This window comes from Plutella xylostella, chromosome 7, assembly GCF_932276165.1.
Source record: "Plutella xylostella chromosome 7, ilPluXylo3.1, whole genome shotgun sequence".
NCBI lineage: Eukaryota > Metazoa > Arthropoda > Insecta > Lepidoptera > Plutellidae > Plutella > Plutella xylostella.
In genome coordinates, this window is record NC_063987.1 from 1,937,705 (window position 1) to 1,957,833 (window position 20,129).

The following is a 20,129-nucleotide window of genomic DNA, read 5'->3' on the forward strand; positions in this document are numbered from 1 at the left end:
AAAAAGTTCCACTTGCAAAATAGCGACACCAAGTGACCCCAATTTTTAAAAACATTTTATTTAGAATTTGATCAAAATATTTATTAACCAAGGGGTAATAATCTGATGTGCTGTTTTAAACATATTTCAATATAGCAGACAGCGTCATTAAGCCAGTTATTTATGTTTAAAAGTAATTTGGTGCTATTTGTCATTGGAACTTTTTATTGTACGTGAATGTAATTAATCCAGTAACTTTATATATTTATACCTATACAATCAGGGCTTTCGTCAAAATCGGTAATTTTGTTTTTTTTATTACACTTTTCCTTATGAAGTTGGCCTGTTTATAAATTGTGACCTTGAGATTCTCAAATTATAAATAGGTCGACTCTATCTCAAGTTAAGATAGATTTGTGGTTTGCGCAGTAACTCCTTGAGCTAAGTCTCAAGGAGTTACTTACGGATCAATAGAATATTCTATTCAATAAAAAAAAAAAAACGCACTCACGCCTTGTACTAATGTACTCCCTTGCGGGGTAGGCAGAGGTGCATTGCTGCACCCACTTTTCGCCAGAGTGTTATGTTAATTCAATTCTATTCAATACTTATTTACAATTATGAAGGTAAATGAATATGAAGGTAGGTATGGTTTGTAGGTTACACTAGATATTTACATTTCTGTGTAAGCAACTAAATTGGTAACTACAATTCTGTCGCCTTTCTTTAATAAACAGCAGACCGTTTAAATTTTGGCTTGCTGATGAATCAACCCCAGAGGCTGGTTAAGGTACCTACAGGGATTTCATTTTCTCTGTCTTTAAATAACAATCATTAACACCACCCCTAAACATCTTGTGTGTGGTCTAAGTTACAAACTTATCTATGAAAAAAATATTTTTAAATTAATAATTAATTACATAATATTTTTAAATATGGTTTATATTATTTATAGTTTTATACAAAGGTAATTATTATTAATGCATTTAATTAAGTACATATTCATAATTGTAAATTATAAAAAATAAAGATTAGATGTATAATTGTAAACCTCTGCAGCAGGTACAACTAAAAAAAATAATGAATAAAAAAAACTCTATCTAAGATAATCTTAACTGATTTGTAGTAAAAGTAGTAATACCCGTACTTATTTGAACGGAATTATTTTCTTGTATAAATGTAAATAGATACAATTAATTAGCCTTTTATTTCACTGGGAAATTATCTAGAATAAATAATAAGCAAGCTAAACTCTACTATGGCGCACTTCACTACAGTGACACTTCAAACAACCAATCAAATTCAAGAGCCTTGAATGACGTCATCAGTGTAACTGCGCCAGTACGCTCGCTGCCATCGGCCGGTGCGCGAACTATGATATCATAATCAATTTGTTTTCCGTATCTCTTATCTGTATTGAAGACTCACTTGTGTGGAATTGTAAACAAATGTGCAGTGATTGTATTAAATACTAACTATCAGAGTACTTGGTAAAGATATTTGAAGTCAATAACTATGGAAAACGCCACAGTTGACCTTCCAGCTCACCTTGTAGGTGGAATAAACGAAATCATTCAAAAGGAAGGCTTCAATTCATACGCGGTAGACGCGCGAAAGGTAAACACGAATGGTGAAAGTTATATGTCTGACTTATTCACAATCAACATCAAAGGTAAAACAGTAAAATGTAATAAACAACTAAATCTCTTTGTTAAAACAATGATGGTCGAAGGAATTGAGAATGCAGTTGTATCTGTAAGTGACGTTTTTCTGGCGGAAACATTTGCTTATAACACACTAAATAAACTCTTTAGAAAACTACAAAATGATGCCAATATCCCTATTGAAGAAAGATTCGAAATGATAAAAATGTATGAGACATCGGATCCAAAATCCATAATATTGGAAAACATGGCAATAAAAGGTTACAAAACGTATGATCGATTTAAAATTATACCCGTGGAATTGGCAGAATTATGCGTAAAAAAATTAGCGAAATATCACGCTTTATCTTTTGTCATTGAGAAAAAAGATCCGGAATTTTATGAAAATGAAATAAAACATAGGAAGATAAATTGTGATTTCGATGAATATTCTGGTTTTATCGATCATGTGTTTGATAATGCTGTTGACGTATTGAGTTCTGAAGAAGCTAAGAATAGATTACAGAATTTTTCAAAGACTGCACTTGAAAGGTGCAAATTTCTGGCAGAAGAAAAAGATACAAAAATATGTGTCCTAAATCATGGAGACTTTCGCATTAACAACCTTTTGGTCCAAGAAAAGGTAAAAAAATAAGGGATAACAATTTTTTCATGTATACTATTTGAGGTATTTAAAATACTACACTTTCATTGCTGAGTATTGAGTAATTATCATTCTAGCTGATTTATCTATAATTAATAATGTTATTTATACTTTCAGGACGATGAGTTTCTAAAGGTCATTCCGATTGACTATCAACAGATGGCCTACGGACACCCTCTCAAGGACTTATTTTACTTCATATTTGGAAGCACAGATCAAGAATTCCGCAATAACAACCTTCATCATCTCAAGGATTTGTATTATAACAGTTTGAAACACTTCCTCGCTTACTTCAATATACGAACAGACGATGTTTGGCCAAGATTCCAATTTGAGAAGGACTTTATAGAAAGACTAGACTATGGAATGGTGGTAGGACCCCAAATATTTCCGTTCATATTGGCTGCAGAAAATGAAATTCCAGATATTAGTAAACAGGGGCTAGCCGGCATTTCTATTGCAAAAGACAATCCAGTTTACAGAGAAAGAATAAAAGATTTGGTTGACGAAGCTATGAAATGGGGCATCATTTAAATGTTAATAGTACCTACTGACTTCAATAAGGTGTATCGCCCTTAATTTCATTTTAATTTTTACGAAATATTCCATGTAAGAGATCGCTCTTAACGATAAGGCCGTCTATTTAACATTTTCCCCACTCTGTAAGTATATTTTTTGTTTCATTTAAGTAATGTTCAATAAAGTTTCTTCTATGTATTGTATTCAATTAATTATTTTCTAAATAAGCACATAAGCTAATTTAGTAGTAGCAAATACGTTAACTACCTATATCGTAGTTCGTAGTAGTAAAGTTAAAATGTAATAGTAGCAGATATGTTTTAGCTGTACATTAATTCACTCATACACTAAAGCGATCTTTGATAAGCATAAGAGTCAACTTGATCTTATAAATTATCCCCCGCCCCAATTGCAAAGCAAAATAAACGGTTGATGTGATGAGTTGTAACGCTGTAACTGGTAACTCTTACAAACAACAGTTGTAACGTTTTATCATTGTCGTGAAACTCGCTCGCAAACTTTTGATGGTGATTACAGAGAGCATGATTTGTGCCGTCACACTTCACACTCAACTGGGAAGTGTTATTTTGTGATTAGGAGAAGGTGGTAATAAGATGGGAGTCATTATAAACGCTCTTACGGCTTAGCTCCCGTTTCTGGCGTGGATTATTATAAATAGGTGTATAGAGTTATAGATGCAAGATACGTAGCAGCATCTTGAGTTTTGAGATATCATTGCGGCTTTTATTGAATTTTTTAATTAAAGAAATTGACATAATTTCAGTATTTAAGAATCTTCCCATTCATGTGGTATTGCCGTAGGACAGAAACCTTTATGTATCTGCAAACACACTACAAATACTACGCTAACTGAACCTCATCAATCTATTCAATATCAAGAGACTTTTTGCTCAATAGTCTGAAAGCGCATCTTCTTACAAGAAAACGCCCCGTCATGGCATGGAGGTAGTTAGTAAAATGAGGTTGTATATACCGGTCGCATTAGCGTCTAGACCTGATACAGGGTGCTGCTATTAATCACCAGCCTTTTTGTTGCAAGCAATAGAGCACTCTGTATAATTACTCGAGTAATCTTGCTGATATTATGTTAGAGATTGTTGTGTTGTGGAAAGATTGAGATGCACTTTATTTTGAATACAAAATTACGGTAACATAATGCGCCAAATTTGGATAAAAAATAAGTATCTAATTAAGGATATGTGATCTATCGCGAACTTCTTTTAACAACGATTTTCGGATTCAAAATGTATTGAACTTGACACTAATTACTTCGATAATGTTTTTTCGTTTGGACTTCACGATAGGGCCCCTAACTTGTCAACTCTTACATGCTTACTATAGGTGATCTCTATCTAATTTCAGTCTAGCTTCTGTAACGGAACATATAATTCCATAATTCAGTGACATTATGTAAACAGTATAACGATTTCCTAATAGATTCCGGTACACTGATTTGCATCATTAGCCTGCCAATTAGGTGTGGCAATATTGTATTAATATATTGAGGTTAGGGCTCATGCACACTTGATCCATACTCTATTCTATTCTATTCTATTCTCTGTGGGGGTGTCAGTACCTGCACCTGGCTCTCTCGAGTGGAACCTTTGTGCATATCCCCAAGGTCTAAACTGCCTTCCTAAGCTTGGACCATTTCCCACCACGCTGGTCCACTGACGGTTGGTGGGTTCACATACCTAGATGTGCTAAATCTAGATATGCAGGTTTCCTCACGATGTTTTCCTTTACCGTAAGAGCGATGGTATACTTTGTACTTAAGTTAAAAGAACTCATTGGTACATGTCAGCGCCCGGATTCGAACCCGCATCTCTGGCGTGAGAAGCGGGCGCTTACCCGACTGAGCTACCACCGCTCCTATATTATAGAGCCATACTCACAAGCAATTAAAAAGTTCCTACACTACCTTTTAACCCAATTTTTTTAAACTTATACGCTATAGTATAGCTAATGTACAATAATATTGCAAATGAAGCATTAAGCTGGTATTTTCCGATTCGGAGCAATTTGGTGTTATTGTCACTGGAACTTTTTCATTGGACGTCAGTGTATTTTGGCTATTCAGTGAGAATTACATAATATATAATACGCATCGCTTAGACAAAATGTTGAAAAAATTTTTAACGGTCTCATACACTGATTGTCGCTGGGCAAACCTGCTACGGGTCTAAAAATGCCGCAATCTTGCTAAGAGCAGAAAAGAAACCCTATCCTCATTCCCAACTATTGCAGTGGTAGAGTAATTCTGAAGGAACAATTTAAGTACAAACTATTAGATTATAACAAATAACTTTAACTTTTTCCATGACTGAATTTAAAAGTTTGCCTTTAGAATAGCTCCCAGTGTGAAACCATCCTAATGCCATCGGTTGCAAGATTGCATTTGCTATTCACGCATTCGTGGATTATTTAGTTGTATCTATTTGGCTGGTTAGGTAATTGATTTCCTGTTAGTAATAGGATTCGTTTCAGGCCCAGTAGGTATTACGACATAATACCACGATCGATACTAGCACAGCCGTAGCACTTTTTTGCAACTCTTAATGCCATGCCGTGGCGGTCCACTAGGTCGCGGAAGTGTGACAGTTGCCATCGACACGATAGCAAGAAGAAGAAGAGTGCCATTTTCCATAAATTTATCTACTGATTACTAGTATAAACTTACTTGCGCGCATGATGTTAACACATGCCTAAAAAGTTAAAATCTGCCATAATGTGTGAAATTATTGCTGTTGTACTGTAAAATTCAGATTTATAAGGTATATTCATAAATTGTTATTTCGAATAATTATGTATTTTGGCTGAAATTAAAATGTCACTATATTGTACGATTGCACTACTAAGATATACTACTAATAGGTAAAAACAACATATATTTTTTCGCTTTCAGGCATTTTAAACAAAGTATCATAAACATTTTCCAGACACAAAGCTGATAGAGAAATTAACACGCCATTAAAAATTACACATTCCCAGCGATACCCCCAAAGAGCTCTCACAAAGAATCCCTCAAAAAGTGTCATTACCAAATAACGAAGCAATTAAACAACGTATTTTCACTGTAAAAGTGCCCAGAGTGAAAAATAAAATCATTCCGCGATAATAATTGGGGTGACAAAAGAATATTCTACTTTGAAACGGTCACGCGCCAAAGCGACAGAACCTTTGATGCGTCCGGCGCGAATTTGAATCATTTCTAATTTAAAATTAGAACGCCTTGTTTAGAGATTGTTTCAAATCAATGGCGCGGTAGGATGCGGAAAGTCGTTTGTCAAGGATTTTTGAACGTTAATTTTCACGTTATTATTAGGTATTTGACCTATAAGCAATAATAATTATATAAATTGCATTTCCCTGTTTAGTGTTCATGTGTAACCACGGACATAGAGTATAAGAGTGGTGCCAAACACACACTCCAATATTTTATAAGTTTAAGTGCCAATTTCTCCATTCTCAGTTAAAGCATAACCAGGGAGTAGTGGTTAACTTTTGATACATCTGTCAAGAATTTTATATGGATAATTGATCAACCTTTCCCTGGTTACGATCTAACCGACTATGGAGAAATTGGAGCTAAAGCATTTGAAATATAAACAAACAAAAGCTTTCCTCCTGTATGTCACGTCCAATACGTCTGGATTTTACTCAATAGACGGTCCTTCGTAAATTAAATTGCATTTTCTTTTTTGGGGAGATTTTTTAAAGGTCTTCACATGTCCGCTTTTCTTTTAAAATATCACGTTACAATACGGACGTGGGTTAGTTTTTTGTCCCATTATTTTTTTATTGCTTTCATGTGCCCCTAATAAGGGAAACCTTAGAATTGTTGTACGTTTTTGAGTATTATTTTTGAGGAAGATCGTGTTAGGTATATCAAACTATCGGAGGGAACTGGACGTGGATTGAATTACAAGTTGTAATATTATTATGGAAAGAGCTTTTTAAGCTTTCAAAATAACAGTGGTAAGTACCTATAAATTTTACGCGAAAGTCTGTGTGTCTGTGGAATCCGAAAAAACAAACGTTAAAAATAATTAAAGCGTTAAGTATTTAAGCTTTTCAAACAGTTAAGTTACTATACAATGTAGAAAATATATTCTCACTGTATGGCTAAGAAAATAAGTTCAAAATTTCACAAAAACTCTCTATTGAAAGTAATGAAAAGAAAGTAGCGGTGATAAGGGCAAAATATAAAACAATTGACAGTGGAAAGTTCTGGAAAAGCACCGGATATTAGTGCTATGAAGTCTCGACTGGTGTAATATTGTGCTTTTGTATTATACAGGGTGGCTTCTTTAAACGAATCAGAAATAGAGTCCCTTCATAAGTAATCTAAATTGTATTTCTTTAAGTATTGGTCTAATAGGGAATATGCATGTGATTCAAATAAAGGTTACATATTATTTTTTATAAACTTTGCTCCGTAACATGTGACCTAAGACATAAGTATATGTCAATCTCAGAATAATCTATGCCCATAGCGTAGGCGCGACTGGCGAAACTCATTATTCTAAGCCGTGAAACGAGACTGTGACGTCACACAAAGTTTTGGGTATTCAAAGTGGTCGTGTTGATTATACATTTTTAACTTTCTTTAAAATACCTTAAATAGCTTTTTTGGCGTTGAAATTTTTTTTAACTATAATAAAGCGGTGTAATACTATCCAATAAGAATATAAAAAATAAGGAGCGCTACGACACTCTGTCCTCAGCTTGGATGGATGTAATAAATGATTGAGTATTGAGCTTTCCTCATTCAGCCACTAGTCTAATGTCGTCACTGCTACGCGCCCAGGGTGGTCCCGACTACGAATGCCTATCCTCCACTTGAGAACTCGTTTATCCCACCGCTCATATTTTCTTCAGCATCGATTTTAAGAGGTTGGATCATAGAAATTATATACTAAAAGAATACGAATGAAACCGCCACAGACATGCAAATATATAAATATATATATATATATATATATATATATAATTTCATATTTATAACACCACCTTTTTCGATAAGTACTTGGTTAAAAATAAACCCATCCTAATGGGTGAAATCTGTGTAACTAATTGATTCTTTTTGCGAGTGCCTGCGTCTAATAGTCGCCATTTTTAAACGGCATCGCTGATGGTTATTTTAATGCAAGCCTTTCATTTTTAATTCACTGAATCGTTTGAAAAATAACGTGTCTCTGCCCAGCTTTTGCGTAATATTTCATTTTTGCGTTACATTAAAGCTTGAGCTTTTTTGGCGCCCGCGAGAAAAATATCGAGTTTGGAGTGACATAAGATACTCCAAAATCGAGCTACAGTGCAGTCAATGATCCAGCGGTACAAAGATTACTCATTCAAAAGATTGTCTCTATAAAGTTAAGCGTCCACAGACCTATCAGTATCGCACCAAACGGATTGTCATAAATGTATGGAGAAACGGCATCGGCCTCGGCAATGCCGACCGAATTTAGAAGACGACCGAATGGCGTAGTGGTTAGTGACCCTGACTACTGAGCCCGGAGGTCCCGGGTTCGATTCCCGGCTTGGTCAGATATTTGTACTCGGGTCTTGGGTGTTGATATTTATATTTAGTATGTATCTATCTATATATTTGTGTAGATATATCAGCTGTCCGACACCCATAACACAGGTTCTGCCTAGCTTGGGGTCGGATGGCCGTGTGTGAGATGTCCCCCCATATTTATTTATTTATTATTTATTATTTATTATTTATTATTTATTATTTATTATTTATTATTTATTTTATTTTATTTATTTAATGTCGATGAAGAAGATGCACTTTTGTGAATTCCTATACAAAGAATACTTACCTTTATACAAACATACTGATCAAACAAAGTATATACGCAAATGGATTGGTTTGTTTGTTTGTATCGAACATCGACTGCAAACACAGTTGGCAAGATTGGTAATTTAATGAAATACCTACATATTTTTCTTTTGCTTACTGTACAATACTACAATACGGAATTGTAACTAATAAAGCATGTAGGTATGTACAGTCTATGAATGAACACATCTAGGTACATAGGTACCTACTAAATATTTGATATCTACATAATATACAGATATCCAATATTTTACACAGAGATCCGCCACAACCTTTCTACAGAACTTATCAGCAGTTGCTATAAAGTCGAAAATTGAATAAAGATACGTTCTAAGGCTTTCTCAGTATTTAACCGGTTACAAATTGAATATCGGGAGGTTTTGTTCGCATTCTGTAAACAGTATGTAAACGACGACATGCGAGTCTGTATGTCTGTTTGTTTTTATACAGACCATGTTTAGGGGACATACGGGGATGCTTATTCTTTCTACTAATATTATAAGGTGGAAGTTTGTGAGGATGTGTGTGAATGTTTTTTACTTCTTCATGTCAAAACAGTTGTACGGATTTTAATGATTTTTTTATGGAGTTAGCTGACACGAAAGCGAAGCTCGCGGGAACAGGTAGTTGTAGATATTTTTGTCACGACACTCACGACATAATCAACATTATATTTCTTAGTTACCAAAACGTGGAGTCAGTAATGTGTTTTGTATTCTTCGGATATAAATGAATGGGTCATCATCATATTATGATGCTTCTCGAGACACGGGTTCATTAGTTCCTTTTATGTCCTAAACTGCTTTGGGAGCACAACTTGTAAACTATAACGTATATTAATTATCAGATCTATCATCATCATCATCATCATGTCCTCCACACCGTATCCGGCGACGGCGAATCCTGTATGTTCAATCCGGGTTGTTGTTTTGGTGGGCTCTGATGTGACTTGCAAAGCCAAACTTCGTCTTGAAAACACGACTACAAGGCGTACAGTACAGTTGGCCAGACGAGTTGTACGTGTAGTTGTAGGAGGGCTTCGGTCTAGTTTTCCGTGCTTGGCGTTTTGCATTCCGACAAAGAGTTGGGAGGAGCGTGCGCGTAGTAGACCAGAATGGCGTCATACCGTCCACACAAATGTGGACCGTTTCGAACAGAAGCGTCTGGAAGACCTTGATCAGATCTACAAACAAATAAACGCCAATTTTCTAATGTCGCATAACAAAATTCATTCAGATTGACTCTGCAAGTTGGTACCTTTCGGCTTTACTTAGATAGTAAATATAGGTATAGATACCATACCTTTAGACGAACAGTTCCATGTAACAACACAGTCCCGTATGTCGTCCACACTACATTAATCTGTATTCCAGCAAGCGTTGCTTCTTTCTTTCTTTCTTTCTCTACCCATTGTTCGATACAGATAGAAGCATTCGTGAACCAATGTCGCGTATTGCATACAGCTGCACTAATACTGCAATTCTATTAGCAAACTCTGTCTCGATCTTGTTTACATGTTAATTTTGAACTGTGGAACTGGATTTCTTTGTTGGGAATAATTTCTGGCGGTTTTGGAGGTTATATGATGTATTTTTTTTAGTAAGTAAGTGGATTTTGTTGCCTTATCTGACTTTTTTAATGTGAGACGGCTGATGAAACCTACACAATGCCTATGAAGTATACAATATAACTAGCTGTTCCCGCGAGCTCCACCTCGCCTTAAAAAGTTTTTTCCGCGGGAATTCCGGGATAAAAAGTAGCCTATGTTCTTTCCCAGAGTCTAAACCATCTGTATACCAAATTTCATTCTAATCCGTCAGTAGTTTTGGCGTGAAAGCGTTACAGACAGACAGACAGACACAGTTATTTTCGCATTTATAATATTATAGTTAGGATGGCTAGTATTCTGTTCAGTTATTTAAAAAAACGTACCCATATCTCTCAACACACCAACAGCGATGTTTCTGAATAACGTAACTCTACAAAAGACTCTTGTTTATTTTCAATCCACGTCCTATATTAGGGTAACACATATATCGTTTTAACAAAATTGATATGTTTATCCATCTTCCTAGCCGGACCCTTATGCGTCTTCATTTGAAGTCCAAAATTCGCCTTTATTACCACGGTGACAGTACTCGATCTTGAATAACTTGTGTGGTGCATTACGGATACTTTTTACCGTTTTATATTTTTTTGCGTAAAGAAAATATTATCTGTAATCCTTTATAAAAGGGTCCGGTGGGTGAAATCAAAGAGACTGGACAAGTTGACAAATATTCCAGTTATTTTGATCTCGGAAATATAAACCGATTCTATTGACAAATCTGCCATGTAATTTAGAAGGTAGACTTTGTTATGGAAGGGTTTCTAAGCTACTTGTGTAGGGTGGGATGATGGAACTTTAGGTTTTTGTACAGATAATGCTTATTGAATATTGGCCAATTTCGTATTATGGTATGTACCTATCTGCATTTGATGGAATATTTTATTTTTAATACTTCGTTAACTGTCCATTGGCCTATTAGTCATATCAGCTTAGTTATAATTACTTATATAGCTGTATAAGCTTTACAATATATATCTAGGCGCATGAGTTAGGTATTTTTAGGAAATGAGATCACCTGTGGAATAATCACATATACTTACATAAAATGTAAATGATATTAAATAGATCCCTCAAAACTCTTCCACTTAAAGTATTTTCATATAATAAATAAAAAAACAACAACAAAACGTTTTCCAATACAGCTGCAGCCAGTCTAATGTTTAAAACATTTCCCCTGCATGATTGAATGTTGCCAGCGCCCGGTATTTTTTCCCCGAGAAATGGGGTATTTTGCCCATATTCCTGCGCCTAAACCACAGACATATATGACTAGATGCCACAAATGCACTTCTATGTGAACCGGGCGTGCCAAAATTGGTACAGGAATTATTATTTATGACACTGATAATGACAGCAGGACGGAACTATATAGTTTGTCCATAGAGAGAATGTATTTTTGGCATTTGAAATCCCATAGACGTTTGATGACTGCAATGGATAACCAACTAAGTAAGTAATTACTAGACATAATCGAACGTCAAAAACGCATTCTCTCAATGGACAAACTATAAATGTATGAAGTTGATCATAAATGATCAACCAACACGCGCAGTATGTAACACTTGGGGTATCTACTGTCATATATGTCTGTGGCCTAAACAATAAACCTCCCTGAGCGATGTTTGACGGATGAGTGGGTACCAGGGTCGCATAGAAGGGTAGGCTCAGAAGTCAACCGTGACGAGTATGGAGACATGGAAATGTGTTTTTTTATATTATGTTTTGCCGTGGAGTGTCGAGGTTTGATTTATTTGATAAAGTTCTACTAGTCAGCGATATACCTGACGCCTAGGGGAATATTTTATGCACAAACTACACAAGAAATGCTTTTCAAATATGTGTGATTGATTATATATTTTACAAATTTACAGGTCATTAGATGACATATTAATATAGCTACTTTTTCTAAAAATAAAATCTAAATCATTTAAATTTTGTACCTTCTGAAACTCACAAACTGCTTATTCAAACATTGACGGTTTGTTATGTAGGTAGTTTGACAAGGTACAAAGTGTATACACTAGCTAATTATGCAGCTGACCGTACCAAATGAGATCGATACAAAACCCAGTAAATCTAAATGAACCACAATTAAAAATAAAAGAGCCAACAACATCCATACACGTACCAACTTCTGTTTAACATTACCTTAATTGAATAAAGTTTGAGCACAAACATTTGCAGTGTTCGTGCAGAGCTGAATAAAACTAAATTAAACTGTCTTTTCTTGCTTAACCGCTGTATAAATCCGACTCACGTAACCGGGTTTAGTTAAACTCGGGTTAGGTTGGAAATCTGGTGAAGCTGACATGTGTTGTTGTGAATTTAAAAGAGTTATGAAGAAAATTCTGTTGAAGGTGGCAAATTGTACCTTCTGTCTTATTAATAATTATAATGGTTATTTTGACATCGACAGCATTTAATTGAGATCAGCAGCTGCGGGACGCGGGAATGTGTGAGAGAGAGACTAGAACAGATAAAAAAGAACTTTTTTTTCAATCAAATCAAATTGGCAATCATTTACTGTTTGCTTTGTCATCCTTAAAGATCAAAGAGCAATACTATACCTGAAATTATTTAAGTAGTTACTTAAAAAAATATTAACGCTGGGTTTGTTTTCCTGCCTTGCAAAATAATATAACGCAGGAAGCATTTTGAACAAAATGCACACATTATAAAGTACCGTTGACAACGCAAATAATACCTCACTCTTCTCTGGCTGGAGCCCCATTTGCAGAGGACGAAGAACAAAGAAGCGTTGGCTGTCAGCGAATTTCCGTTTGAAAATGGAATGCGGTGATCTCCGACCGTGTCCAACGGCCAACCGTCTCGGTGGAATGGAACGATTTTAAAAATATACACGTATTCCGCTTTTAAGAAGACAAAAAAGGTGCAATGGGGGATTATTTTGTTGACAGTACTTTTGTTTGATAAGCGGGATTTGTAATGCATGTTAGAATCTGGGTTTTTGATATTCGTTTTGGTTATTTATAAAATGATTTACCATCTTAGTGCAGCTGTAATATAAATCGGTTAAATAACTTATATATTCAAAGACAAGTTATTTAATAGCACGTCAAAGTAAATAAAAATAAAATACGAAAAAACATGAAAGTAAACTAAATAAAATACTTACGGAAAATATAATGTTCTTTTTTTGTAAAGAAACTAATGAATTCTATCAAAGCCATTCAATAACAAATAACTTTTTTCATAACCCTTTGACGGCGCTGCTAGTAAAAAAAGGTTATTAACAGTTCAAATGGCAAGTGGCAAATGGCAATAATTGCAATATTTCAAAGTCGGATTTTCAAAGGAAAACAATAAGTTTAAAGAATTTGCGCGAGCATAAAAACAGCTTAAGGGTTTAATTTTTTTCACCCCTCTTAATAAAAAAAAACCCCTTTGGTGTCTCCAGTAATTAACAAGGGAGTTCAAAGATTCAGCGGGTGCTATGATTCTATATTGTAACATTTTTTCTAAAGGGTTAAGATAAGTACGATTTTTGTTATTCAGATATTTCAAGATATTTTCCCTGTTGTGTGTATATTTTACTATGTCTTAAATTACTGGAAATACTTAGTTAAGAATATAATATATTTATTTACTTTTGTTTTTATAGTAATTTCAGAATAGGATATTTGAATAAAAACATGATTTTTAACCAAACATTTTGTGGGTAAATCTAAAAATGTATTCCTAATCTAGTAATTAAATTATTTCAGTAGGTTATTGTGGCCCATTTGCGTAACTTTTACATTTATAAATAACTACTAATTAAATTAACCTGTATTAATTGTTTCTAGAACATTATAATTTTCTTTTACCTACTAACTATATTCCATAATGCTGATACCCAATGGCCGCTATTGTTTAAAACATTTAATTGAAATTTGAATACGTTATGATTTGGTATTATTCTGAAGCACGGTTAAATGTACTCTAATAAACAGTCAAATGTGGTGAAGTGGATGAACACTTTTTCAAGACCGTACAGGATGGAGTGCGGGGTGAGGCAAGGGGGGCTCAGTTCGCCCTCCTTGTTTAACCTTTACATAAACGCCCTTATTGAGGAGCTCAGTGGGTGTCGTGTCGGTTGTCACATCGACGGGGTTTGCGTCAACAATATTAGTTACGCGGACGACATGGCTCTGCTGAGTGCCTCGCCGGGCGGCCTCGCACATCTCCTGGGTATCTGCGAGAAATACGCAGCTTCCCATGGGCTGTTATATAATACGACGAAGAGCGAATGCATGGTCTTCGGGGCTGGTTGTGGCTATGCGAATAATATACCACCTTTTAAACTGAATGGTTCCGTCTTGAAACGAGTCCAGCAGTTTAAATACCTGGGTCACATAATCACATCTGGCCTGGGGGACGATGCCGATATTGAAAGGGAGCGCCGTGCGCTGGCAGTCCGAGCCAACATGATCGCGCGGCGGTTCGCGCGCTGCACCCGCCAGGTGAATATCACGCTGTTCAGGGCGTACTGCACGTCCCTGTACACGTGCGCGCTGTGGGCTAGCTACACGCAGCGCCGGTACAGCGCGCTGCGGGTGCAGTACAACGACGCGCTGCGGGCGCTGCTGGGGCGGCCCCGCTGGTGCAGCGCGTCCGGCATGTTCGCGGAGGCGCGGGTGGACTGCTTCCACGCCACCATGCGCAAGAGAGCCTCCTCGTTGTTGTGCCGAGTGCGCGGCAGCACCAACACCGTCCTGAGCATGATCGCTGCGAGTAGGCTGGACTTCCTGTACATGCGACACTGTTCCAGCCTGCACGCTCCAATGTTGAGAATTGGATTATGTACCTACCCTGACGTGATTGTGATATTTTATTTAATTTTATTAATTTTAATTTTATGATTTTATAATGTATGATTTTGTATTTTATATTTTTGTATTTTTAATTATGATATTTTTAATGAAATTTTACTTACTTAGATTAATGTAATTATTTTTGATTTTATTGCATGTGTTTTAATGATTTTTTGTAATTAATTATGGACCTTGTTGTTTGAAATAAAATGATTATTATTAATAATGCAGACGGCGTCATTAGCTAGCCTTTTTCCGTATATAAGTAATTTGTTACTATTATTGTCACTGGAACTTTTTCATTGCCCGCCCAACTATGTATTTTTTCTACCAAAATACGTAGTTAACCCGCCGTTTTGATTAATCGGCGATATGTTAATGATCGGTTCTGGTTTACAGCCGCCGGTGGACATATATCTTTTCGCAATTAGTATTTATGGGTTATTGCGAATTTGAACATTGTTCTGCGGTTTGTGGATGAGTTATTGTTATGAGGATGTTTGAATTGGTTTTCATCTTCATTATGTGTGTAGCTGGATTGGAATTAAAACTCTTTCCATGGGGATTTTAACTCAGTGTGTGCTTTGTTTACTTATTTTAACACTTTTTTAGGTTAGTATACATACTTATTCTGAAATAATAGAGAACCTTAGTAGTTGTGTATAAACAAACAAAAATATATTTAAAATAATAATTTACCTATAAATACAAAACGAAGATTTAATACAAGGAGCATTTTCTACCAACAACCATACATTGTATAATTTTCAGAACGATCATTACGTTGCACCCGCCCAACTCTACCAACGTGCCAACTCTAAGTTACGCTAACTAAGATTAATCTAAATCCCACGGTCAAGTCATTTGAGCTCGGTTACTGCAGTTGTGTCGTCAATCATCGCGATATCTTCTAATTGACAGCTCAAGTGGCGATCGGTAGACGTGTCGAGTCATGCAAGATACACCTTCGTATACAGGGTGGTGTCGAGTTCTCGAGTGGAGACCAGAAGCACGCGTGGGCCGCCATTTAGTCTACTGGACTAAAGATAGGCCACGTAGCGTGGAAAATCGAGAACTTAATTATGTTATAGCGCATTATGGGAAAGACCTTCGTATAAATATAAAGGTTGTCTGGCAGAGATCACTTTAAGTGATGAAACCGCCCTGATTGATACCCTAATTAAGTTACAACTGTAAATTTTATTATCATTTTTGGTGTACAAATAAAGTGTATTATATCTAATATATAAATATGTTTTCAATGATTTTTTTGTTGATACTTGTGATATTCTTTTTTGAAAAAGTGTACCTATAGCATCTAATAACACAGCACCCTGTACATAAATGGATCTGCGGACCACCTCGCGAGCTGTCGACAGCAGCAGCTCGTTAATCACAGTCTGAGCTAGATCTAGAAATCTAGACGGCTCGTTCCGATCTAGTGCTTCGGCACGGCCAATGCTCTAAAGTGCTTGGTTTTATGTTGGTTAGTTTCTGTGGAAATAAGAATACAATATTGGAAATTTTGTTTATAGAGGCCTCTGGGTATATATTATTAGTGTCAATGTCAGCCCCAATGTCTATTTATATTTCTAGGACATCTAAAAGACCTTTTGTAAACTTTTTATTTGAAATAATTTCTTATATTTCCACGAATTCTATCTATGTTGTAAAACCCCATTCTATACGTATAATAAACTTACTGTCTATAGCAAACTTCGCTTTATTCAGGACATAGAAAGTGCGTGCGAACGACCGGTAACAGTTAACATACATATAAAAACGACCGACCGAAATAACTGTCCAGTTTCCAATAACTAAAAATACCATAAAAAGGAACTGAACTGCAGCATGAAATGAAAATGGGTGGTCCCTGCTGTGTGATTAGATGTTACGACAGTGGTTCGGCATGCGAAGAAAGCGTGCCCAGAAACGGTTATTTTGAAGAAACACGTAAAGGACAAAGGCAGGGTTCTATGGACGTTTTGTACCACTATGGAAATGACGGGTTCCGTAATGAAAGTACCATGATTAGAGAGACACTGTACAGGTACACAAGTCAATTAATTACTAGATTTTTAGAAGCTGGGAGAAAAGAGAAAAACGGAAAAAAGAATCTTTAAAATGTAGTCGCAATGGAACGTAAACATTCATACAGGAAGAATGGAACGTCAAGTGAAGTAATGTTTATGCCAAGTACTCTGTGATTTACGTCATAAATGTCTAGGTTGGATCTCAGTATAATGATAAAAATTGACAAACCAGAGCAGAAAAATTGAAATGATAAAAAAATGTGTCATGTCAACAACTAAACGTCAACACCATGTCAACACTTGAACAACACAAGACGAACAACGTGAATAATAATTTGATAATAATATGTTAGGTATATCAAGTTATATGTTTACGTTTAAATAAATACGGGACGTGCAACGTACATAATAAATATAATGATTTTATTAATATTATCGACTAGATCAGGTACTACTTTCATCATGGAATAATGTTATACCTACTTATCCAACTTCTGAAGTTTTAAATTGCCATTCCGCAACAGGGATCTGCTATGCCATTTCGAAATGCTATATGTAAAGGTTCTACTATATGGGTATGCATTTGGCGAGTAATGTAATGAAATAAAATATACTGTTTAAAAGATCGTTGTTTTATTTACATAACATAATTTGCCTGGAATCAACTTTAGGAATTTTATGTTCCTATTACCACTCTATTCTATTCTCTGTTGGGGTGTAAGTACCTGCACCTGGCTCTCTAGATGTGCTAAATCTAGATAGGTATGCAGGTTTCCTTCACTGTAAGTGTGATGGTATACATTTTAATTAAATTCAAAGAACACATTGGTACATGTCAGCGCCGGGATTCGAACTGCAGAACGCAGTCGCTATTCTCATATTTGACTTAGGTATTTATCATCCTATGGTTCATAGAAAATATTTTCAGGATTTTGCGTGTTCTTGTTCTGCTGCTTCTGCAGGTTCCTGATGAAGAAGTGGGACGGGAGCCTGCCGGGGAGGTGGAACAGGAACCGGGTCTGGTTCTCCCCTTTGTCACATTTGTTCTATATCTTCAGCAGTTTCAGCGGTATTCAAAATATTAAATAATTAGGTTAGGTAATGGAAAATGAAATAACAACTACTATGACAAGATTGACAAGCAAGATTCAGTGTTATTAGATTTAAATATTCAAAAAATGTCGATTATAATGAATCGAATAAAGAGAAAAAGAAAATGGTTTACTATGGATAAAAGTCTTCAAGACTTAAATATAATGATATTTTATAAACCAAATGTACTAGTTTTGGCACAAATAGTACCAGAAAATGTAATTTATTGATAAATAAAATATCTTTTGTATTTAAGAATGTATCGATATTTCTATTCGATTACTTTTTTGCTCGGATTTGCTGGTAATATTCCGAGGTCTGGCACCACTGTTGTTACGTTCCGTTCTCTATATGTTTGTTTTTACGTTCCATTATCCTTAGATTTAAATATTCTTCATTTATCATTTTTTCTTTTCCCCCGACTTCTAAAAATATTGTAATTACTGAAAATACCTTATCTACACTGTATAAATAAATGGTGAAAACATGGTTCTGAAACGCTCCAAAAAAAAGGCGGTACGCCCACTGCCGTTCTCCTTTTGCACTTTACTGTAACTCTGAGATCTAATAGTGGTTAAGCATTTTTGAAACTGTACTTGGTTACAGTAGTCAAAGATCATAGAGCATTTTTTTTATATTTTATGATGTAAACTTTAGCAGGTCTAATAAAATGGCTTTTAATTAATTGTTTAGTATAAAAATTTGTTTAACTTTGAGTCTCAATTCGAAGAAGAACATAAAAAGCACCTTACCTACCAAATACACTACTGCCTTATGTATTATACAATATTACTCGAAAATTGCTCAGCAAGGTGAGTGTCAGATTCACAGACCATTTATTCGCCACGACTCGCTTGTTTCTCGCGACCGTCACTTGTTCTGGAGGACGATTTGTCAAAACTCGCGCGTCACATCCTGAACTGATTTATGAGTCGGAACCCAATCCTTATAATGGATAAATATTGTATTACTTTTTTGTTCTTCTTGAAGAACCGGGTGAGTATGATTTTGAGGGTTGCAAGAACTTTTTTTTAGGTGAAATTGTTAAAAGTATTGTGAATCACATTAAATATATATTTATTTTATTTGTAACTATATAATTGTTTAAATTTAATACAATCCTTCCAATTTTAGAGCATTTATAAGGTTATTATGTATTCGTAGCGCGTAGGCTTCCGTAGCAAACAGCGTAGCATGGCGTAGCACGGCGCAGCACATAACTATAATCAGAATTGGTAAAGCATTCAATAGTTATGGGCAGATTTCTTCTGTTTCAGGTTAAGAAATACTAAAGCCTAATATTTTTACAAAACCAACTCTATGAGTATAAATAATTTCCGTATTCTTTATTTCCAGGACAGACAGTCACCCTACTGCCAGTAAGTCGAGCACACTTGTCATTCAGTAAATTGAACTGTCGGTCGCACATCATCACTCATCTCGGCTGCAGTGACGGAATGTAGATTTGCTACTTACGCAATCTAGCCGAGTGATTATTATTATCACTATTTATTACATACATCAATCTTTACCAGTGTGTGTATAAATATTGTATTATTTTTTCGATATCTCCAGCTATTTAAAATGGATGCAATCCTTTTAGATACACATCTCCCAGATAACCCATGTATGACAGGCCCATTACCATATTATCTTGCATAGATAAAATTGTGGAAAAGGCAGTCTGTAAACAAATGCAAGAGTTTTATGGTAAGCATGACGTACTGACTAAACTACAATACGGCTTCCAACCTAACAAAAGTTGCACTCAGCTACTGTCGGACTTCACAGATAGCGTAAATGCCCACCTTAACGATAAAAAACACGTTTTTGCGCTGTTCATAGATTATTCAAAGGCGTTTGATGTCCTGGATCATAAAAAACTATCACAAAAGCTCCACGCT

The 20,129-nt window shown here is 35.6% G+C and overlaps 1 protein-coding gene across 1 annotated transcript; it reads left to right on the forward strand.

Annotated features, from left to right (window-relative positions):
• The first annotated feature begins 1,322 nt into the window (after positions 1-1,322).
• On the forward strand, positions 1,323-3,008 carry LOC105387266. Its single transcript, XM_011557968.3, has 2 exons — positions 1,323-2,265; positions 2,404-3,008. The coding sequence occupies exons 1-2, from the start codon at positions 1,495-1,497 to the stop codon at positions 2,818-2,820; spliced, it is 1,188 nt and encodes a 395-aa protein (XP_011556270.3). The 5' UTR covers positions 1,323-1,494; the 3' UTR covers positions 2,821-3,008.
• Positions 3,009-20,129: the final 17,121 nt, after the last annotated feature.

Bases quoted from the DNA above. Each gene is read 5' to 3' on its own strand.
- LOC105387266 (XM_011557968.3), top strand. From the start codon at position 1,495: ATGGAAAACGCCACAGTTGACCTTCCAGCTCACCTTGTAGGTGGAATA. The intron at 2,266-2,403 runs GTAAAAAAATAA...TTATACTTTCAG, and splicing joins ACCTTTTGGTCCAAGAAAAG to GACGATGAGTTTCTAAAGGT.